Genomic DNA, 22,670 nt, shown 5'->3' with positions numbered 1-22,670 from the left:
ACTTTGAGCCCTAGCACTGCTTAAAATAACAAAACCATCTAAACGGTGAAACACAAGAAATGGCAGCATTCTTCTAACGTCTCCTCAGTGCTGTGTTCAATGTATAGTTTTCCCTTAAAAAAAAAAAGGTTTATACGTGTGTAGGTGTTTTGCCTGCATAGATGTCTCAGTGCCCAAGGAGGTCAGAAGATGATCTCAGATTCCCCCAGCTGGAGTTGCATACAGATGGTTGTGAGTCATCATGTGGGTACTGGTAACCAAACCCAGGACCTCCATAAGAGCACTGAGTGCTCTTAACTGCTGAGCCATCTCTCCAGTCTGCCATATCTTTTTCCTTTCTTCTACTTGACTAGCAGCGTTTGGTTAATCAAACAAACGTGGAGATAGTGGTGAAGAAAGTTTCTAAGGATGAGTCCCAAAAGCTGGATAATATAATGGCACAGACAGTAAAGGCAGCCGGGAAAACGGGAGCAGTGTGTGAAGGAAAAGTTCCGACGCTGATCTGTTGTGGTTTCAGTGTCAATTGGATGCCTGTGTTCTTGCAGAGAGATTTGAATGGAGATGTGATTGGTGAGTTCACCAGAACTGACAAAAGACCAGAGGCAAAATCCCAAGAAACAAAACATTACAGGTTCTTAGAAGGAAATGCCACCAAAAAGAGACTAAAAAGGAGTCATCTCAATATAAAAAAAAAGGAAAAAGAAAAGAAAAAAAGAGAAAAGAAAGAAAACCTCTAGGCCAGAAATGTCTAAAGCTGATGGGATGATGGGGTCATTAGAAAGTTTATTCGGAGCCTTTTCAAAGGATCAGCACACTACTGACGCTAGACTGACTGCCCAGGAGAAAGACTGAATGGATGAGGTCATACCCACTCAGTGGACAGTGAGGAAGGGTGAAATGCAACAGAATACCATTGGTCCTTCTTCCTGGCTATCTGCCATCTGTCTTTCCTGTATCAGGCAGTTTCCTTTGATCAGAGGCCATTCTGGATTATCGGTTTTCTATAGCATGCCATGGTATGTACTGGTCATATTTATATACTTCGTTGCATACTAGTGATGGTATGTAAAGAAAGAGAGGAACAGTCTTTATAACTCCAATGCCTCATTAGTATAAAGTCTGACACATAGCAGGTAGTGAATTCAGGGTTAATGAATAAGTGATAGCTAGTTTTTTGACTGTATAGGCTTGAGCTAGAGAGATAACAGCAGTTAAGAACACCTGGTGCTCTTGCAGGGGACCTACCTGGATTTGGATCCCAGGACCCACATGAACCATCCTGGGGATCTGTGGTGATTTTTTTTTTTTGTGGGTACCAGGTATACATGTGGTCAACATACATGCAGGCAGGCAAAAGACCCATACACATAAGAGAAATAATAAGAAAAGCCTAAAGGCTCAGAAGAGGTTAATAGTCGAAGATCAAACATACAGGGTGGAGACATTATTAGAACAACGTTTTTCTTTCTGCCAAAGAGAGTGGAAATCAGCACATGAGTGGAGCAAGTAGTTTTCAAATGAGCAAGGGTGTCAGGCTGGGATGGAGATGTGAGCAGACAAAGGGTGCTAAAGTCACTCTTTTCCTTTGTAAAAGGATTTTTATTTTTATGTCTATGGGTGTTTTTCTGCTCTTAGGTATGTGTACTACTTGTGTGCTGGAGGAGGCCAGAAGAGGGCATCAGATCCCTCAGAACTGGAGTTACAGGCAGCTAAGAGCTGCCACTGGCATGCTGGGATTTGAACCTCACCCATTCCTCCGGAAGAGCAATCAGAGATCCTAACTAACTACTCAACCACATCTCTAATTCTTCTTACCATCTCTGTTTCTCCCTCTTTGTTTCTTCCCTTCCTTCCTTCCTTAATTGTGTGTTCTAGGGGTTAGAAGGCAGGGAGGAGAGGAAGCAAGAGACACAGAATTAACAACGACAGAACCTTGCAATGAATCTTTTGGGAATGAGAGCTCTGATCAAGAGAAAGTTAAAAAAAAATTGCCAGGTAGGGGATGCCAATCAATAGAAACTGGAGACTCTTTGTAGTGACTTTGAGAGTCTCCTTCTACAACCCCCACAACAGATGCACATTTAAGAGTCTAGGGACTGTTGAAAAAACAACAAACTTCTTTGTTGTTGTTGTTGTTGAGAGTCTTGTTATGTATAGCAGACTGCCCTGGATCCTGTGACTGAGCAAATTTTGTGTTTTGAGACAGGTTCTCCCCATGTAGCCCAGCTTAACTCTGAACTCACTACTTGACCCATGTTGGTCTCAAGCAATCTCCCTGAGAGAGTGGGAGGGATGCACTTCTATTCTACGTAGGGTGAGGGCTTGTCGTGCAGCTGTAGGTATGTCAAAGAGGGTTCATCTACGGGAAAATGGGGACGTGTCTGTCAGAGCGCTGCGATGTTGCTGTGGGCACCGCACAGAGTAAGTAGGGAAGGAAAGGAGATGCTTGGCTCGGGTACCGCTGCGTCCATCACCCAGGACTCTACAGGAGCACAGGGCGGGAGGCCCAACCCTCTCCCCAGCTCGCAAATTCTAGTAGACATCGAAGCTAGTGCACCAGGAGACTTAGTAGGGACGCCTCCGGTATCCATGGCGACTGAGCTAGGCGCTAGTAACCACAGCGGACGATACAGCTCGGAGAGGATCCAGAGCCGCACCTTCTTATCCCGAACGTCGACCGGGATGACCCGGAAGTCTGTGTGGTGATCCGGAAGCAGATCCAAGCGACAGCCCCCCAGGAGCCACCGCCCCCTCTTCGCGGTGCTCGTGCTTAGTGCTGCGTGGAGTCCGGCACAGCTGGGGCTGCCCGATGGTCCCCAGCTGGCGGAAGCACGGGCGGAGGGAGGATGACCTCTCCTTGGGGTCACAGTGCGGACCTGGCCCGCTTCTACACTGTCACCGAGCCCCAGCGACACCCCAGGGGCTACACTGTCTATAAGGTTACCGCACGGGTGAGTTTCTGGATAGGGACACTGGGCGGGGCACGGGCTCCGGGCTGCGGCTGGGTGCGGCGAGTGGTAGGTAGGTTGGTAGGGAGGGATGGAGACTCGGACAGGAGACCCTAGACAGTACACAGGAACTCCAGGCAGAGATGGGACTCTAGGTTCGAGATGTTGAGGACCCCAGGCAGGAGATGGGATCTCAGAATGGAGATGCTGGGGACCCTTGCCAGGAGACAGGACTCCAGGATGGAGATATTGGAGACCTCAGTCAGGAGAGAGGGACCCCAGGATGGAGATGATGGGAACTCTAAGCATGAGAATGGACTCCTGGTAGACTGGAGTGCAGGCTCCATAAGGGATGCTGGGCTCCACCAGCCATTCTGGGGTGGAACACTGGTGGATGTCTTTAAATGGATGACCTAGTCCTCTGTCCTATGTGGACTTTCTCTTGAAATGAAATTTGCAGAATTGGGCTGGTGCATTCCAGAGGGAAAACACACACTTAAAAATGTTAGTGGGTGTGTTGTGGGGCTTATGTAACGGAAGGGACGTTTCCTCTTCTCATTCAGTGGCTGGCTTGCCGTGAGGCAGGTAGAATCTTGGGAAGATTTCGCTGTTAAGACGCTCGTCTTGGATCTTTAGCCTTTGCTTCTGAGTTTTGATGAGTCTTTTCAGGAGACACATGTGTACTTAAGTGAGACTTGAGGGTGGTTGGTGTGGCACAATGGCTCAGCAGGTAAAGATGCTTGCTGTCAAGCCCGAAGAACTGTTTTCATTCCCTGGGACCTACATGGTGGAAGGAGAGAACTGACTCCTGCAAATTGTCCTCTGACCACTGAAGGTGTCGTCCCCCCAAATAAATAAATGGTAATTTTTTTTTACATAAATTCACTGTTCCAAATTTAGTACTGTTTTTCTTAAATTTTGTTGCCTCAGCTTAAGTTTTGAGAACTCGTTTTCCTGGGAAATGAGAACAATAACATGAAATAAGTGCTTATGTGCACTGCTGTGTGTATGCTGGGCATTTTGTACAACTTCATGATGAGGAAGCAGATTCAAGGAAGTTTAAAAGTTTGCTAAAGTTTCTGTTGCAGAGCAGTAGCAGCTTTGAGCTTCGGGACCAGTTCTGCTTAACCCACGATGAGGAAACTCAGTTGCTAGTGTTAAGTCTTGAAGAAGAGGGGTATTGACGGAGGGGCAATAATAATGTTAATAGTGCAGTGAATATTCAAAAAGCACTCAGGAATCTGCCCTGAGGAAGCTGAGAGAAGAGATTGGGGTAAACTGAGCTTGGGGCATGCAAGGGGCTGGCAGCATTTGGAGATGATGCAGAGTCAGACAGATGGGAGTGTGTCGCTGGGTTGAGCAAGTTTCTCAAGACAGCAAGAAGACCAAGTTCTTAAGAGTAGGGAGAAGTTTGCCTAGGTCAGTGTTGTGTACGTGGGGTGTGAGTAGCAGTTTTTTCAAAGAAATGTAAGGAAGTGAGGAGATTCTTGCTAGGCAATCTTGAGACCTCTTTGGTCATTTGCGATCTTTGGTTTCCTGATACACAACTTCTCGAACCAGAACTATTTAACAGACAAGGCGCCTGTCACACCCGCAAACTGAGACGGCGTTGCATCAGTCTGTGCCTGCTAGACAGAGAGCAGGTTCTCTCTAGCAATGGCCTTGGTTTCTTCATTTCAGCTAAGGCAGTGGCTGGTGCAGATCCCCCACATTGATAGAGGTTTTCTTTTTTCTTTCCCAAGATTTATTTATTTTTACTTTATATGTATGAGTGTTTTACCTGCGTGTAGGTATGTGTACTACATGTGTGCTTGGTGCAGGCAGAGGCCAGAAGAGGTAGTTGAATCCTCTGGAACTGAAGGTACAGACCATAGTGAGCGACCATGTGGGTGCTGTGACCTGAGCCTGGGTCCTCTGCAAGAGCAGCCAGTGCTCTTGGACACTGATCCATTTCTGCAGTATGTTCTCCTCCTTGTTCTAGTCACTGTGTGATGTGGGGGTGCAGTTCCAGACACTTGGCACTATAAGGTATGCAAGGGAGAGTTCTGGGCTTCGTCTTTGTACTTACAGTAGAATGGAGTTTATTGTGCTTAAATAGGTACAGTAGTCTAGGAATATGGTATTACAGTATAGTTCCGCAGGCACCACAGTGAAGAGCTGTGGGGGGGGGGGGGTCAGAAGAGAGATTGCTACTGCTCAGGTGGTGCAAGATGCGAACAGTTGGAAAAGGAGAGGGGTTAGAGGTGGGAACCTTTAAGGGATGGAGCCCATAAAGGCCTTGGGTATGAAAGCCCTGAGCACAATAATTGTATTCTTACTTTTCAAAAAGGAGTGTTGCTCGGATGCAGATTTAAAATGTTAGCGTATAACCTGGGAGGAGACGCAGCACGTTGCTGAGACTGACCCACATGCTCGGCTGTGCACGCTGCCCGTGGCCGGTCATTGACTTCCTTCTCTTCATAAGTGTCTGTCCTCATCATTGTTCACGAAACACAGTGTGGGCTTTACAATGTGAGCAGGTCTTTTTGTTTTGTTTTGTTTTGGTTGTTGTGGAAGCTAGGGGTCAAACCTGGGGTCTCATAGAAGTGAGAGCCTGTGCCGCTGAGCTGTGCGCAGCCTGAGGGTTTTTTCTTTTTTAAAACATTCTGTATTTAATTTTATGCTTGTGCATGTGTATGTGTGAGTGCCTGGCATGCGCGTGGAGGTCAGAGGAATCGGTTGTGTCCCATCGCGTGAGCTCCAGAGACCGAAGCCTAGGAGGGCAGGCTGACTTCCTGAGCCAGCCACTACTTGCTCAGTGGCCCCACAGCTTGAGTTTTACACACTTACACATTTCGTTTTTTAAATTAAGGGTCAATCTACTGGAGGTTCATTTTAAAAATAATTATGCGTAACATTATAAATCAAGTCAAATATTTTTTGTTTTCCTGGAACCTGAGAAGAAAAACATTGTTTCCTCAGGAGAATGAATCAGGTAACTGCGCTCCCCTGAGAACCCAGGAGAAAGGCTACAGCCATCTCTGCGCGCATCCTGCTCCTGATCAAGCCTTGAGGAACGATTTCTGTATTTATGATGCTCAGGAGTAGAATTAGAACCATTGCATATTGGACAACAGAGAACATTTTTTTATCTTAAACCTCTTTAGTACTTATGTGTGTATATTTTAGAACTTGGCAGGCTTGAGATAATGTCATGGTTCTTTACAAGCAAGCCAACAGATTTACTGCTTTTTAATTTTTGTTTTTAGAGTAACCAAAAGTATTTTCCTGGAACGTAAGACTTATAGAAGTTTCCAGAGCATCCATGCACAGTGGTCAGAGGCTTTTGTGTCCCACCGTCAGGCTTCTGTGGGATTGTGTTCTCAAGGCCTGCTTAGCTGGCTCTGGGTGGCTTGCACTGTGTACGGTTGCTGGGTGTTTCACTTCTTTGCCTGGTGATGGACATTTGGGTTTCTTCAGGCTGTTTTGAGTGCCACTCCTGTGAACACTCCTATAAGTTATCGGCACGTGTGGCTTTGTTTCTCTTGCTACCACACTACCTTTAAAAGTTGTTGTTGTTGTTTACTGTGTCTTTGTACTATATCTTGAAATCCGATTGTGTAAGTACTCTTTCTTTCAAAATTTGTTATTTAGATTTTTTTTCAAATTCTTTAAAAAAAAAGGCTGCTTACATTTTTGATGTAGGATTGCCTTGAAAATGAAGATTTATTTTAGAAGAATTGTTGACTTAAAAATAGCAACTCTTCTGGTATATGTCCATATAGCCTTCCTATTTATTTAGCTCTTCCTTTTGAGCAATGCTTTGAGGTTGCCTGTCCTGCATGTAATGTGGAGTTTCAGGCTGAGCCTACGTATGTCTTCATTTCATGTAGCTAACGCTTATTGAATGGCATTAGCAGATACTTGGATGGTGCTTACTGTGAATCAACATTTGATATTAATAAACACCTTTGTCACAGTTGCCCAGTGAGTGAGTACTGCTGTTGTTTCAATGTTGCCGATGAGAGAGTCAAAGCTTAGAGAAGTTGTCACTTTTTCAGGATCATGAGCAGGCAGGGAGTGGGTTTGCGTTTTAATGAAAGTGGGCTGGTAGTGGGCCTACAAGACGTGCTTAAGAAACAAAATGTGCAGCCAAAGGCCCATGTCATAAAGCGTCTGTCGCGTTAGGTACTGGGGTGTCCCACCTGGGCCTTCTGTCTCATGTGTATGTATGTATGTATATATATATATATATATATATACACACACACACACACACACATATATATATATATACATATACACACACATACATATATGTGCTGGGCACTTAAATGTTTGAAAACTCATGGCGCTCAATTTTTCAGTTTTTTCCAATATCTTGTTTTAATCTATTCCCTTTTTGACTGTTAACACTGCTTAGCATAAAACTCTCATATACCAACATTTCAGTAAATGGGTTTTTAAATTTTTCTTGTTTATTGACATCTCAGATACTGCAAGCTTTCATAGTATTCAGATTTTTGATTTTCTTTGAACCTTGGCTGGGAAATAGTTTGCTGTAGTTTGGTGCTGTAGTTGGTAAAGTTTGATGGGAGTGACAACTTGGGCGAGCACTTGATGACCTGCCATTTAAGTTATTGCTAGGCTTTGTTTTCTCTTGAGATTTGGGTTTTATTTTAATAATGTAGAAAACTGCCATTCCTACTTTTTGTAAAATGTATTTTGTATTCTGTCTGTCTGTCTGTTTACTCATCTGTATGTGTTAGCATGGAGGTCAGAAGACAGCTGGAGGGAGTCCGTTCTCTCTTTCCACCATGAGTCTTAGGATTTGAGCTTAGGTGGTGAAGTTTGGCAGTTGGCACTGAGCCATCTCGCTGCTCTTCAAGTCCTGTCTCACTCAGCTCGTGTGTTCTTTCTTTCTCTTTTCTTTTTTTTAGATTTGTTTATTTCATGTATGTGGGTACACTGTGGCTGTCTTCAGACACACCAGAAGAGGGCATCGGATCCCATTACAGATGGTTGTGGGGCACCATGTGGTTGCTGGGAATGGAACTCAGGGCCTCTGGAAGAGCGGTCAGTGCTCTTAACCACTGCGCCATCTCACAGCCCCCGTGTTCACCAGGTTCTATAACAAGACACTATTGGCTGAGTGGCCTAAGCAACGAAACATTCTTTAAAAATAAAATCATAGTTTTGAAAGCTGCATAGCCAGTGGTCAAGGTGCCAGCTGGTTCAGGGTCTGTGGAAATCCCGATCCCTGTTTGCAGATACCTGCCTTCTTGTCCCCTTTCATGACTGAGATGTCATTTATCTTTTCCTGGTGAGGACACTAGTCCCTAGTTATTTCCCCAAGGCTTTATTTCCGTATGCTGTGGCCTGGAGGAGGAGAGCCAGCAGGTGAGTTTGAGGTGGACACAGACATTCAGTCCATGCCGTACTTGAGCCTTCCGTGAGAACTCGTCAGAAAGCGGAGTTCCTAGACGTTGTCTCTCTTATCCAGGCGCTCATTGGCTGCAGAGAACCAGAAAATGTAAAACATCTGCTGCTAGTTTGTGCAGGTGCTGTCTCTGGGGTCCAGACTACCTGGCTGGCCGGCGGTAACTGGCCCATGTCCTCTTGCCAACTAGTGACACCTGTGTCTCTGCAGGGAGGCCAGGGAGAGAGGAGCTGGGATGCAGGTGTCACAGTGAGAGGGAGGTTGGCTTCACTAACAAGACAGTTATACACAGGAGCTGAACTCTTAGAGTGAGTGCTCAATCATCCTGCCAGAGCCCTGGTTTTGTGTGTGCGAGATGCCATTTAAAGACGGCAATATATCCATTTGAAAGTTAATGTCTGAAAGCCAAGGTCGCATGTGTTACACTGATGAATGTGCCGATTGGCGTACCAGATCACCACTGGGAGTCACGTTCAGTGTCACACAGCCTTCTTTGTAGCCTGTCATCCCGTTACTGCTCTTAGAGATTTGTGTCTCTGAAAAGTGAAAAGGGCTTGTCCTCTCTGTCCTGTTTTATCATCTTGACTCCGCATTTCATGATGTATTTACATGCAGTGCTTTGTTGCTTTAGCTTCTAGGCTGCATCCTAATGGTGGAGTAGCTATGAGAGGACTTGGCAATGCTTGCCTAGTGTGCATGAGGCTGAGTTCAGTCCCTTGCACCACAAAGGGAAAATGCAGAAGGATCAGTGTACACGGGCTTGGATTTATACGGGTTCTGAGAGGTGGGAGATAGTCTGCAAGGATCGAGGCCGCGGCGTTTCCTTGAGAACGCACTACACATGGCCCGAGTGTGCACTCTCCTCCTCCTGAGGGTTTAATATTGCAGGGTGAAATTACCACATTGAGTTTTTAGTAACTGATACAGCATTCATTTTCTTTTCCACAGTGCTATTGAAAGTAATTGCAGAGCTGTGAAAGCTTGCTTGATAACGAGTATTTCTGTCTGTGTTTGGTTTTAGGTTGTTTCACGGAGAAATCCAGAGGACGTCCAGGAGGTAGTCTGCTTATCCACGCGAACATTCTGTTTACCCTGTTGAAGAAACTGCCCGGGTTACTTGTCTGAGTGTTTGTACTTGTATAACTGTCTCTTCAGCTACGTGCCAGTAGCCGCAGTTACACATCGTCCTGCTGAGAGGTGCAGGGCGGTGTGAGCAAGCCTCTGAGGGGCCCTCACCTGCCTCACCTGCCTCAGCTGTAGTCAAGGCTTCTCTCACCTCGCTAAGGCCCAAGCGATACAGCTGTAGCAATAGATTAGGGCTCTGCACAGTGCCACTCGTGTGCTGGCCCGGCACGCTGATGTCGTGAGCTGCTGACGTCATGAGCTGCTGCAGTGTCCCTGCTTAGTTTTGAAGTTTTTGACCAGCTAGTTCTTTCGCAGAGTTGTCTGCGCTTCCGTCTGCCGCCCTCTCTGTGCTGATACTGGCCTGGCATGTATTGCTTAGAATGGTAGGGTTCTCTCTCCCTAGGGCTTGTCTGCGCTTGGTTGCTTCATTTAGGGACGCTGGTCAAGCTTCCCTCACTGCATGCTCATTTACTCTGATTGGTTCCCACTCAGGTTTGAGACTAGACGCACGCACTATGTTGCCTGCCTCTCCCCCAACCAAGTGTTTAAACAGATGCTGTAAATTTAACAGTCTTGATTCTGCAGTGGTGTTGGCTGTCCCCAGCTCAGTGTCTTTAGATAGGGTGTGGACATCTGCTTAGCTGCAGGTGCCTCTCTGGTCAGGAGTACCTGGCTTGATTCACGTATTTGAGTTGATTGCCTCATACTGTTGGCCCAAGTTCATTAGACTCTTGATGTGTCTGACTAGGTATTTATTTGTTTTTGTCTCATAATTCAAAATCACAGTGAAAGACACCTTAAAATAAAGATTTTATAGTATTTCCCTCATGGGTTTTGAGACATCTTTGCTTCCCTAGTAGGGAGGATTAGAATGCTCTTGTTTCAGAAGAGAATGACATATGTGCGTCTCACAGTTGTTCTCCTTATGTGCCAGTTGATGCCATGGAACATTCTTTAGAATTCCACTTCTGTTTAATTATGGCCGCTTCCAGTTGGTTCGGCTCTAGAAAGTTTACAGCTCTGTTAGACTTGGGAATGGGGTGCATCTCCTTTGGTCCTGTCGTCTGACTGCCATGCTGTGGTTGTTCCTTGATGTTCACCTTTTCCAGGAGAATACTGAACCAGCTTGTCCATGAGCGAGCTCTCTGCCATTCCTTAGTCCCTTTTGGGGGACACTTCTTTTATAACAGCAACTGCTGGTGACCCAGTCATCAGCAAGCTCTTGTAAGTGTCCTTCAGCTACACACTTGCATGTTCTTCTCCTAGAAATGATACAAAGCATTTAAAGTTTTGTGTGAGTTGACATCTTAAACGGTGGAGCAACCCTGAAATGCTAACAGTCCCTTCAGGTCCTCCTCTGTCAGTTCAAACCCTGGCATTCACCTTGAGAAGAGCTTGACTTCAGGCCTCCAGGTCCTCTCTCTTCACCTTCTCAAAGCTGTGGGCTCACAGAAGGAGGTTCTGCTTTAGAGTGGACTCAGGCTTCTCAAAGCTCTTGGAAACTAGTAAGCGCATAGTTAGTTCACTAAATGATGGTCCTTACTAATGAAGGAATGTTTCTGTCCTTTTGTAGAGCTTGTCTGACCCCTCCAGAGCTCTGTCTTCCTAAGAATATTAACAGTGAATGAATCATTTGATATTATGTAGGGCGGCTACCCTTTTCCAGTTTCCTCTAAATTTTTAAGAAAAAGTTGAGTGGGTTGGGAAGATGATTCAGTTCATGAAGTGCTTGCTGTGGGGGCGGAGGGCCTGAGTGTGAGCTGTGCAGGCGGAGGGCCTGAGTGTGAGCTGTGCAGGCGGAGGGCCTGAGTGTGAGCTGTGGGGGCAGAGGGCCTGAGTGTGAGCTGTGGGGGCGGAGGGCCTGAGTGTGAGCTGTGTAGGCAGAGGGCCTGAGTGTGAGCTGTGTAGGCAGAGGGCCTGAGTGTGAGCTGTGCAGACAGAGGGCCTGAGTGTGAGCTGTGCAGGCAGAGGGCCTGAGTGTGAGCTGTGCAGACAGAGGGCCTGAGTGTGAGCTGTGCGGGCAGAGGGCCTGAGTGTGAGCTGTGTAGGCAGAGGGCCTGAGTGTGAGCTGTGCAGACAGAGGGCCTGAGTGTGAGCTGTGCAGACAGAGGGCCTGAGTGTGAGCTGTGCAGGCAGAGGGCCTGAGTGTGAGCTGTGCAGGCAGAGGGCCTGAGTGTGAGCTGTGGGGGCAGAGGGCCTGAGTGTGAGCTGTGGGGGCAGAGGGCCTGAGTGTGAGCTGTGCAGACAGAGGGCCTGAGTGTGAGCTGTGCAGGCAGAGGGCCTGAGTGTGAGCTGTGCAGACAGAGGGCCTGAGTGTGGTCTGTGCAGGTAGGAGGCCAGAGTGTGCTGCGGCAGTTCATAGATGGAGTAGATGTTGGAGTGGGCCAACTCAAAGCAGAGACAGGTAGGTCCTTTGGGCTGGCTGGCCCACCAATCTAGCTGTGTCATTAAGCTTACACTTATGAATTATGATGCACAAGTACATCACACACAAATACATATCAAATATATAAGAAAAGAGGGAAAGAAAATATGTAAGCAAATAGTTTTATAGTCATGTTTGTTATAAGCAAGGGTGACTTAGCAAGTGTTTGGTATTGAACGAGAGTGAGAACAAAAATGTTAAGTTAGGTGATGTTATAAAATGTAGGGAAACAAGTTTTTTGGTATCATTAAGTTCAAGTACCTAAAAAGGAAATGTTTATCATAGGTTGACTTGCTAAAGAGAAGGCTATAGTGAAAATGTAGCTTTTATTAAAATTTTAAGCTACATATGGTCTTGAGTGCTTCATTGTTAAAGTTCCTCAGAGTGATGTCATAAACACATGAGGGGCCTGCGCTTGCAGGCTTCTGGTTGTTCTAGTAGGAACCCGCCAGGCCTTATGGAGAAAATAAGATACGTCTATGCCAGGTGCTGTCTTAGCGCAGACACTGACACAGTCCTGGCTCTGTTAGAAGTGTGCATTTGTTCTCATTTCCATCTGAGGATTTTTGGGAACTTTAGGTGTAGTTGAGTAGAGTAAGAGGAAAGGGAGAGAGTGGGTGGGGCATTTCTCTCTGGGTGGTTTTGTTCTGCAGCCCGGGTGTACATTGGGACATGTGAGGGTAAGCGGTTTTCTGGTGAGAGTCAGACCCTCCTGGGGCTGTCCTAGCCCTGGCGTCATATAATCCGGCATTCTAGTCAGTATTGTCACTAAGTTGTGAACATTTTTCAAGTTACCATTCGTTTATTTGAAAATGATCTTACCCAGGGTGTTTCATCTGCAGTCATGGTTGCTTCACCATCTCTAGTCTCATTGGTAACCCGTTGGCCTGGGCACAGACCCTGCAGAAGACTGCATTCAGGAGCTCTCGACCCAGTCCTTCCTAAGCTCTCAGCAGCATGGTACTAGATAGCTTGAGTTACTTAGGTACTGATGGATCCATATTTTGATGTTTTGAGACAGGATCTTGCTCTTTGGTTCAGACTGGCCTAAAACTCACTGTGTAGCCCAGGCTGACCTTGAACTCATGATCTTACTGCCTAGCCTTCTTGAGTGCTGGGATTTTTAGGTACCAGCCATCATGTCCAACTCAATTTGATATATTTTGAAATATAAAAGGAACACTTTTTTTCATGACAAAATTATGTCTTTGAAGACTGGAAGCTACAGAGAATCAAGAGCTGTGATAGCTGCAGTCCCCTGTTGTCTGTATTCCAAACCCATGAGTCGTACTGAACAACTCACAGGCATGTGAGCCAGATGTGCACAGCTGGCTTTTGATGGGCCTCAAGTACTGCTCTTCCTTGCTCCTCACCTCAGGGGCAGCACTACCTCTAGTCAGTCACAGAAACCAGGACTTCTGTCTTAGGCATCTCTTTAGAAACATTGCCCACAGCCTCCTATCTCTCCATGTTCTTGGCTCTGGTGACTTCTCCTCCCGACACCAGGCATTGTAGCCTTGTAAAGTATTCAGTCTGGGCAGGGAGCCCTCTACCACTTTGGTGCAGTTCCTCAGCACTTGTCAGTTCCTTTGTGATGTGCATCCAGACCGGCTTGTTCTTTTCATCTTTATTGTGAACCCTGAAGGAGGGGCCTGTGTTCCCGGTCTCATACTGGGATAATACAGGGTGCAGCACAGTTGGGACACTGGTTCAGGTGACCATTTTTGTTGGGTAAATGAATAAACATGACATACTGGGCAGAAGCAACTTGTCTACCTCGTCTCAGAGTCTATGGGCTGCCTCAGCAGTTGTGCTTAGGAACTCCAAGAAGCAGCGTTGTCAAGGATAACTTAAGGTAGTAGGACAGAGTTTGGCAAGACTGGAAAATTATGTCTAGTGACCTTCCTGGCCTAGTGTTTGATCATTATCAGTATTCCCTGTGTGTACATGAAAACATGTAGCCTGTATTAGAGGTAAGATAACCAGGCATTTGGGAGGAAAGGAATTTACAACTAAGACTTTCTTTATTTTATGGAACTCAGAGTTGACAGTGACATCAGTTACTTCCTGTTTATAAAGTATTTTTCTCTGAGTTAGTCTAAGTAAGGTACAATAATTTCAGCTAGTGACAGAAAGTGCTTCTCCATGCTGTCTAATCTACAGGACAGTTACTTTCCGTTTTTTGTAATATGCAGGTCTTAATTATATTCTGGTCGATGTTTACTTTGTACCCTGAAATCTTATGGTTAGTTTAAATTAAGATTTATGGAAAAAATGATAGAATGTACAAACGCCTGTTTCTCTTTCTACACAGTCTTTTCTCTTTCACTGATAGTCTGCTTTTGGGAGGGGACAAATGTTCTGTCATTTTTGTTTAAAATTTGCCTGAGTTGGGGCTTGGAGAGATGAGTGGGTGGTTGAATAATTTCCTGCTCTTGCTGAGGACCTGGGTTCAGTCCCAGTGTCTACACGCCTCACAACTGCCTGTAACCCTGTTCCAGGGGAGCCAGTACCCATTTCTGGCCTCAGGTCTCATGTTTGATGTGGTATATAATTCATGCCAGCTCATATGCCTGCTCATGACATAAGTGAGTAAACTTGAAGAAGGATTGGAGGATAAACTGTCCAAGTTGTTTTGTGCCTGTAAGTGTGATATTTGAGACAGTGTTAGTCATGTAATTAATTTCCGGGCCAATAGTAAGTGGTTTCATGAAGGAGAGAATATATTTTATATAGCACAGACCAGTTCTGTACCAGGTTGAATAATTTTTCAAAGTGTATAAAAAGACTTTCAGAAAGCGGATTTAAGAGCCTCAAGTCAAATCAACAGCCTTAGGGAGAAGTGCTGCGTTAGCTCTTCCGGGAAATGTTCGCATCAGACTGTTGGCTCTGCAGGCTGAAGTACATACATGTTTGCTTTGCATGGTAATTTGGAATAGTTAAAGAAAACATTATTTGTAGCACAGAGACAGAATGGTTATCCTTTGAGATGTGCATTTAGTTTTGTTTTCGTTTCAGATAATTGTGTGGAGGAGATACAGTGACTTCAAGAAACTGCACAGAGAATTATGGCAAATTCACAGGAATGCATTTCGACACTCTGAGCTATTTCCCCCGTTTGCTAAAGGGACAGTGTTTGGTAAGTGCCGCTCTGAAACTGTAGTTTAATGGCCCTCTTCAGCCACACCCCACCCCCATGTCATGAGAACCGCACACTTGCCAGGCAGGTTCTCTGCCAGTGAGCTACAGCTCAACTCTGCAGCTGTGATGTGAGTGTGATTAGCTAGTGATGGTCTGTGCCGAGACCTTCCCCCTCCTGTGATAATCTGTCTGTCCAATTTAGCAAGAACTTGACACTGTTCCCCAAGCTTCCAGTATAGTTCATACCAAATACATTTCCTCTCCTCAGCCATGGGGTAGCTGCAATTCTGTCCAGACAGAGTAAGAACCTAAGAAGAGATGTATTACTCACACATGTAACTTGGTTGGTTGGTTCTTGCCCTCCAAGTGCTTTTCCCGTGTCCTCGCCCCCAGTGTAAATACCTCTGTGATTTTACTGGTGTCTGTAATGATAGGTGCTTCACCCACATCAGCCCTGTTTGCTGTACGATACTCTAAGTGCACCCACTGTTTTTCATGTCTTTCTCCCCCGCCACTCCCTACCCCCCCCCACTTCCCAGCCCCCTCACCCCAACCTCCACTCCCCTCCTGCTATAAACCTGGCTAGCTGCAGGGTGACAAGACCGTGTCATACGCTTGCTGGGCTGCCTTGAGAGCTCCACCAAGTAAATTACTCTTACATTTACAATTACAATTTAAATTATTTTTACATTTTGCTTCATTTAGTTTTCAGGAACAGTCAGAATGCAGCCTGAGTTTTGGCCAGAGTGGAACACCAATGGCTTCCTTCCAGCTGAATCCCCATAGTTCTTGTTCTCTCTGAACCTCCTGAGCTAGCCCTTCCATGCCTGCGTTCTGGTCTTCTGAGGTGGGCTATAATGGCCACTGAGTTTTGCTTACAGCATAATAGGGCTTCCTTGGTTCACAACTCCATGTTTCCCAGTTTCAAAGGCCTGTGAGCCATGCAGCACACAGCCCCACTCCCAGTTTTCTGAATTAGTTTCCTCTTTGCTGTGATAAAATATATGATGGAGACAGCTTATCAGGGAACAACTCCTTTTAGCTCATAGTTCAAGGATACAGTCCACCATGCTGTCTGCAGTGGGTCTGTGTGAGCGGGTGCTTACAGGGAGCCTCTCTTGTCCTCATGAGGGAGCAGAGAGCGGGGACTGTGAGGAACATCAGCCAATGTGATCTTCAAGGCCTGTCCCCAGTGGCCTGTGTCTGCTCGCTAAGCCCTACTTCTTAAATGTTCCACAGCCACCCATAAAAGTACTGCTAGCTGGAGACCAGTATTGCAATATATGAGCCTGTGGGAACATTTTATATCCCACCAACAAGGTGCCTGCATCATCCTGCCTGGCGTTATATAGGGGTTGGTGCTTGTGACCTGTAGGAAAGGAGATGATTCCTTGTTTCCCAGATTTGGCAATAGAAGCCTGTGGCATCTCCCTTGATGCCCTCCCTCCCTCCCTCCCTCCCTCCCTCCCTCCCTCCCTCCCTCTTTCCCTCCCCCTCCCCACTTTCCTCCTTCCCTCCCTCCCCCTTTCTACCCCTTTCCATCTCTCCCTGCTTTCCTCTTTGTATCTTCCTCCCTCTTTCTGTACTTTTTGCTCCCCTCCTTTTTCCTAACCCTCGATCATTTCTCCTCCCCTCATCTTCCCTACCCCCAATCCCTTCCCTTGCTCTGAGAGATAACAGCTTTCTTATAAAAAAAACCATGGTAGCCTATGACAAGACCCCCGTGATGAGATAGTAACTACCTGTAACTGTAATTTGTCACAAAGTAGTAACTACTTAATAGATTTTGTTGTGGGTTTGCTGTCAACCAAAGGCACACATGTGGACTGATGGACGGGACATGGTTGAACCTTTCCATCACACTTCCTGGCTTTGGGAGAACTCTGAATGATGACTGTGTTTATTGGCCTCTACTGAGTGGAATCGCCACAGAATCGGGATTTCTTCAGGCAGCTGCGGACTGCGGTGCTCTCTCTTCACACCTGTTTCCTCATGACATTATGCACGTTTTACAACTTGAGGGTGGGGCTCAGATGCTTAGAACCCTGGAAGGGATGGTCCATCAGCATCCGTGCATTTCCCTGAGAGTGAGATTGGGCATCTAAAGCTAGTTGCCATATTAATTAAGAAATACTTAGCAGCCTGAGAGCTTGGGCAATAACCTGAAATCACTCATAGAATTGTCTTGGTTGCCACTGTGGTTTAAATTTGAACTCTGGCCCAGGGGCTCAATGCTGTGCTCTGGAACCTTTGGAGATGGGGCCTGGCTGCAGGAAGTGGGTTGTGGTGGTGGTGGTGGTGGTGGTGGTGGTGGTGGTGGTGGGGGTGGTGGGGGTGGTGGTGGGGGTGGGGGCAGGCCTTGAGGTCTAGAACCTTGCCCTGCGTCTTGGCCTCTCTCTGTTTCCATATCCTTCTCAGTGAGTAAACTTCCACTACCAGGCCATCTTTGCCATTTTGGATTGTGTCTCCTCAAAGCATGAGATAAATAAGTTTGCCTTTGAGTTGCTCCTGTTAGTATTTTATCATAGTGAGAAAAGTAAGGGTCCAGGCCATGCCTGGAGAGGAAGCCCTGCTGGGTGCCAAGGTGAGGGTCAGAGACCTGGTTGTTAGGGCAGCAGCAGCTGGACCATTGGTTTGCACAGGGCTTTGGTTCCTTCCTCATGAGTGCTGGGGCTCAGACTTGGTGCTGGGTGTCCTCTCCGTTCAGGTGTCTGTGTCCAGCTCCGGCTCCACGTTCAGTTAGGCCCTCACCCATTCCCTTCAGACCTCTCTGTTCACAGCAGGTGACTCTTGGCCACTGCTGCTCTGACCTTTGTAGGTAGGTATCCTTGTGCTGCCACTGTGCCCAACAAGCGTGGCTCTGTGCTCCACACCTACTGTCAGCCTGTCTGCTTGGATGCATTCTAGTGCAGTGTTAACGTCTGAAACTTGTGTGGTACCCTTAATTCAAGAAACATTAAAAACAAAAAACAGGAATGAGGGCCCAAACAAGGTCTGTCTGAAGAAACTCAGTGTCCTGCTATGGAAAACGTGACGGGCAGGCAGTACGCAGGGCTCAGCAGGCTCTGTCGTGGGAGCACAAGGCCAACATACTACGGGGCCACAAAGCAAAAGTGCAGCCCACGGCCTGGGGACTTTAGCTGTCACCTCTAAAACCACACCACAGGTCTTACACTCTAGAACAAGAACCCTCCTTCTTTGCTTCAGAAGAAATTATGGCATCACTGAGAGTCAGGTCTGGGTTTGACTTCCTCTACTAGGTAGTAGGGGAGGAGGGTAAATTACAGTCTCTTCAGTGAATTCTCCTGTCTGCATCGGAAATGTATACTAGTGGGCAGGCATTGGGTTGTAGAAATTATCTTTGTCTTCATAAAGATGACTGAGGTCAAGAGAGGACTGTTGTCATGTGGATTATAGCTATTACCATTTACCACAGTGGCAGCGAAAAACAGAAAAAGAAAGAAAGGGGAACAAAAGAAAAAAGAAGACAGCTGAATTTGAGCCAGATTTGAGTTCTGCGCTGTGATGTGCTGTCTGTGGGTCAAAGTTCTTGAGGAAACCTGGGTCACAGGTCATGCAGTCAGAGGGAGGGATGTTTAACTGAATCCTTCTCTGATAAACCAGAACTTTACTAGTGATAAACCCTTGCACGTTAGCTGCAGCATGGAGTAGAAGCTCTGTGAAGGAAGAAGGAATACTCCTTCAGATGCTCAGCTAAGCCCTTGAGTAGTTGTGTGAATGCATCTCTTACCTGTGTTTGACTTTGTAACATTATGCTTCCCCATTTGAAACCTACTTTGCTAGGGCTGGAGAGATGGTGGCCGAGCAGTTGAGAATACTGGCTGCTCTTTCATAGAATCCTGGCTTGGGTCTCAGCACCCATGATGCAGCTCACTGCCATCTGTAACTACAGTTCAGTTTTGATGCCTTTTCTGACCTCCGAGTTCACCAGGCACTCATAAGGTGCATAGACTTGCGTGCAGGCAAACACTCATAAGTAAAAGTAAATCTTAAGAAAACAGAGTATTTTGATGCCTCATGTTTTGCGGATCTTGCAGATGGTTCCTGGTTTGGTTAGATGATGCCAGCAAACGTTTATATGGCCAGAGATCTCTAAAGAGAAGATTTAAGTCCCAGGAAGCTGGCAAGCTCCAGTTATCTGCAGGACTACAGTCTTCGCACCAGCAGAATTCTGTTGGTGGCTTTCCTGGAAGTGTTAGACTCACTTTTCTTTTTTGAGAAAATGTCTGTGTTACACCCAAATATTGCCAATCACAATTTGCTCTGTTTCACAGAATTTTAAAATGGAGAGTTCTCCAATGGCCAGAATTCAATAAGTTTAATAATTGTTACTGCTTCATAAGAGGATTTTTTTCATTTTAGTGAAACTGTCATGAAAAAATTTAAAACTATGAGTAAGTGGGAGAAAGGAGTAAAATAGTCACTGGTGGGTGTGGTGCTGTGGCCTGGCATCCTGCTAAGGCGGCCACAGTCTTGCCACCACCGTGTATAGACCATTAGTGCAAATGTCAGCACACGGAAGAAGCAGTAAATGCCGTGGTACAGACACAATGAAGCATGCTGGCTGACCCACAGGACACTTGACAATGAGTATTGTGCGTGTTGTCATAGTCAGTGTCCTCCTGATGTGAAGGGACACCACTGACCACGGCAATGCTTGCAAGAAAAAAATAACTTGGGGCTGGCTTACAGTTTCAGAGGTTTAGTCTGTTACCTGTTGGTGGGAAGCATGGTGGATCCTAGGCAGACGAGTGCTGGAGAAGTGGCTGAGAGTTCTGTTCCGCAAGCAGCAGAGAGAGATAGATCCTGGGCTGGGCATCCATCTGCGATCCCAGTGACACTTCCTCCAAGAAGGCCACACCTACAAATCCTTTCAAATAATGCCACTCCCTGGCGACCAAGTTCCAAATCTGTGAGCCCATGGTGGCCGTTCTCATTCAAACTACCATACATGGCATGGACGTGTCCCAGTCTGAAGCTGTTGGAAACGTACTGGGATCAGAAGGGTGCCTGAGATGTATGTGTGTACATGCATGTACGTAGACATGTATATGTATATAGTTTCTCTCATCTAAAGTTAGTTTATTTTGAGACAAGGTATCATTGTGTGGCTCTGGCTGGCTTGGAACTTGCTGTGTTCATCAGTCTGGCCTTAGACTCCCAGAGATCTTTCGCTTCTCCTTCTTGAGTGCTAGGATTGAAGGTGTGTGCCATGTTGAAGGTGTGTGCCATGCACCTTCAATCACAAGAGCTACATTTTGAGTTAAAGCAAATATTGAAGAATGCTGTGTTTAGTGAGAGCTCATCTGTGGAGGGCAGACACACACCTGTTGTGTGAAGAGCACCTGATCATGTTATAGGAGTTATAGGCAGTTCTGAGCCACCCCATGTGGGCATTGGGAATCAAACCCCCGTCCTCTGTGTGCTCTTAAGCATAGAGCCATCTCTCCAGCCTTGTAGATGGAAGTTTAACAACGCACAGTTTATCTCACAGCAAGTTCCAAGCCAGCAGATAGTTTGGCTTTTTAAGTCATGGGGTTATTAGTGTGTTGGAGTGGCTTCTAACAGATGCTCTCAGCTTAGTGCTCGTTGTTAATGGGTTATCTGTGTCTCCACACTTCCTTATTAATTTAATAAGTGAATACTTATCTCTTTTAGTCAATGGTACAGCTCATTAGTAACACTTGATAACTGCAGTGAACGCTGCAGGCCACAGCTGTGGCTGTATGGAGAGAATTGTTGGTTAGCCATCCGTTTTTTAGCTCCTCTCCTACTGAGTATGTAAACCTCAGCACTAAGGAGTTTTACTGCAGTCTGCAGAGTGTCAGCAGCGCATTGTGCTAGGGCCATAGTGAAGGAAATATTCTTTGGCAGTTAGATAGCACTAGGCCACGTCTGCCGCCCAGCATCTGCTGCCCCTGCAGTCTTAGGATTCCCATGTAGTTCAGGATGGCCTTGGCGTTGCTGTGTAGCTGGGGATGCCCTCGAATGCCTGATCTTCTGCTTCCTCCTCCCCAGGGTTAGGGTTTTAGGCATGTGCAACCATGTCTGGCTTTCCTGTGTGAGCTTACAGAGTTCTGCCAAGTGTAACTTTCTTACTGTGTATCTGTCGTGTGTTGAGCTTATTGAGACGTTAGCATTGCCTGTGGCTCAGCTCAGTCTCACCTCTGTGTCTCCTCTGGCACTGCACTCTGCATCAAGTCTTTGCTTAGCCCTTAGACTTTTGGACTACGTCTTCTAAGGTATTGTGTGCTGTTATGTTGATCAGGCTGGCCTTAGACTCTCAGAGATCTTTCTGCCTCTGCCTTCTGAGTGCTAGAATTGAAGGGCTGCTTTCTCTCCCTGGTTCTACAGAGCACCAATATAGCACTTCTTAATTAATTGGGACCTTTTATAAGTATTTTAATTCATATGTTTAATGCATATTATGTTCAATGATATCTATGTAGCACTCATTTTATATTTTTTCTTTTCTTTTTTTTTTTACTTACAACATTTTCAGCTTTAGAGAAGAGAACATGAGAGAATGGGGCAGTGGTCACCTGTGTATCGTTCTCCAGGGTTGCTTATTCTTAGCCCTTGCTGTGTTTTCTCTGTGCCCTGGTGTTTTCGCCACCTCATTATTTTGGAATAAGTTGCCAATATTGTCACATTTTAATGTAACTTCCTGTATTTCCCTGATGGCCACAGTCCTGTATCACACCCATGAAAGGGACTTTGGTGCAGTTTTGTAAATGAGCCATCCCATTTGTGCAGTGTGTAACTGGTCTGTCTCACTGGTGCAGTGTGTAACTGGGCTGACCCACTGGTGCAGTGTGTAACTGGTCTGTCCCACTGGTGCAGTGTGCAAATGGGCCGTCCCTGTGCAGATTTACCCATCTGTCCTTCATGTATTCTTTCTGACCCATAATTCAGTGTCCTTTGTACCCCATTCCTCACAGCATGATATTCAGGATAAGCTTACCTTTCTTGGACTATTCTCAAAGCTCCTGACAGAAGCCCAGACTTGGTGGGTACAGTCCCAGGTATGGTGTGCATGCTCTGCCACGTTGCTGGCACTCAGGGACTGACTGTTAGTCCTGGTGCTTCTGGTGCCAGCTGGCTGGAGATAGCTCCCACCTGAGACCCCTGCCTGGCTGGAGATAGCTCCCACCTGAGACCCCTGCCGCACTTGTTCTCTGCCTGAGCTGCAGATGGAGTTTGGAGACCAGAAGAATCACCAACATCACCATCAAGCATCTGCTGGCTCACACTGGATGAGGGTTGGCTTTAGGTTGTAGGACTTGGTGTGAACTACTATATTGGAAGTTTAAATTTTGTGATTAATTAATTAAGTCTGTTTCTCTCTTTCCCTCTGTCTCTTTCTATTTTTCTCTCTCTCTGTTTCTTTTTCTGTCTCTGTCTCTCCCCCCTTCCTCTATAATTCTTTAGCTTAGTCTAGCATAGAACTCTGTATGGAGAGCCCAGACTGGCTTCATACTTGTGGCAGTCCTGTCTTGCCTCTGAGTGCTTACTGAGCTAAGTAAGGAGTGAGTTGCCTGGTTCAACATTGCATTTTCAAAAATTATACGGTCTAGAGAGCTGCCTGAGT

At 46.3% G+C, this 22,670-nt stretch overlaps 1 protein-coding gene across 8 annotated transcripts in view; it reads left to right on the top strand.

Annotated features, from left to right (window-relative positions):
* Positions 1-1,496: 1,496 nt before the first annotated feature.
* The window catches only part of Rps6kc1 (ribosomal protein S6 kinase polypeptide 1), a 140,132-nt gene continuing 118,958 nt past the window's right edge, over positions 1,497-22,670 (top strand). For 3 of the 8 annotated variants that reach the window (XM_006497175.4, XM_006497173.4, XM_006497174.4), the window contains exons 1-3: positions 1,497-2,951; positions 9,389-9,424; positions 14,936-15,056. In XM_006497175.4, coding sequence (XP_006497238.1) covers positions 2,847-2,951; positions 9,389-9,424; positions 14,936-15,056 — 262 coding nt within the window. In that variant the 5' untranslated portion in view covers positions 1,497-2,846. Of the gene's footprint in view, positions 2,952-9,388; positions 9,480-10,601; positions 10,717-14,935; positions 15,057-22,670 lie in introns of those variants that run through there. The other 5 variants (XM_030254962.1, XM_030254961.1, NM_178775.4 and 2 more) reach the window with 5 other exon arrangements.

This window comes from Mus musculus, chromosome 1, assembly GCF_000001635.26.
Source record: "Mus musculus strain C57BL/6J chromosome 1, GRCm38.p6 C57BL/6J".
In the NCBI taxonomy this organism is placed as follows: domain Eukaryota; kingdom Metazoa; phylum Chordata; class Mammalia; order Rodentia; family Muridae; genus Mus; species Mus musculus.
The sequence above is the reverse complement of the archived record's forward strand: the minus strand, read 5'-3'. Positions and strand labels throughout refer to the sequence as shown.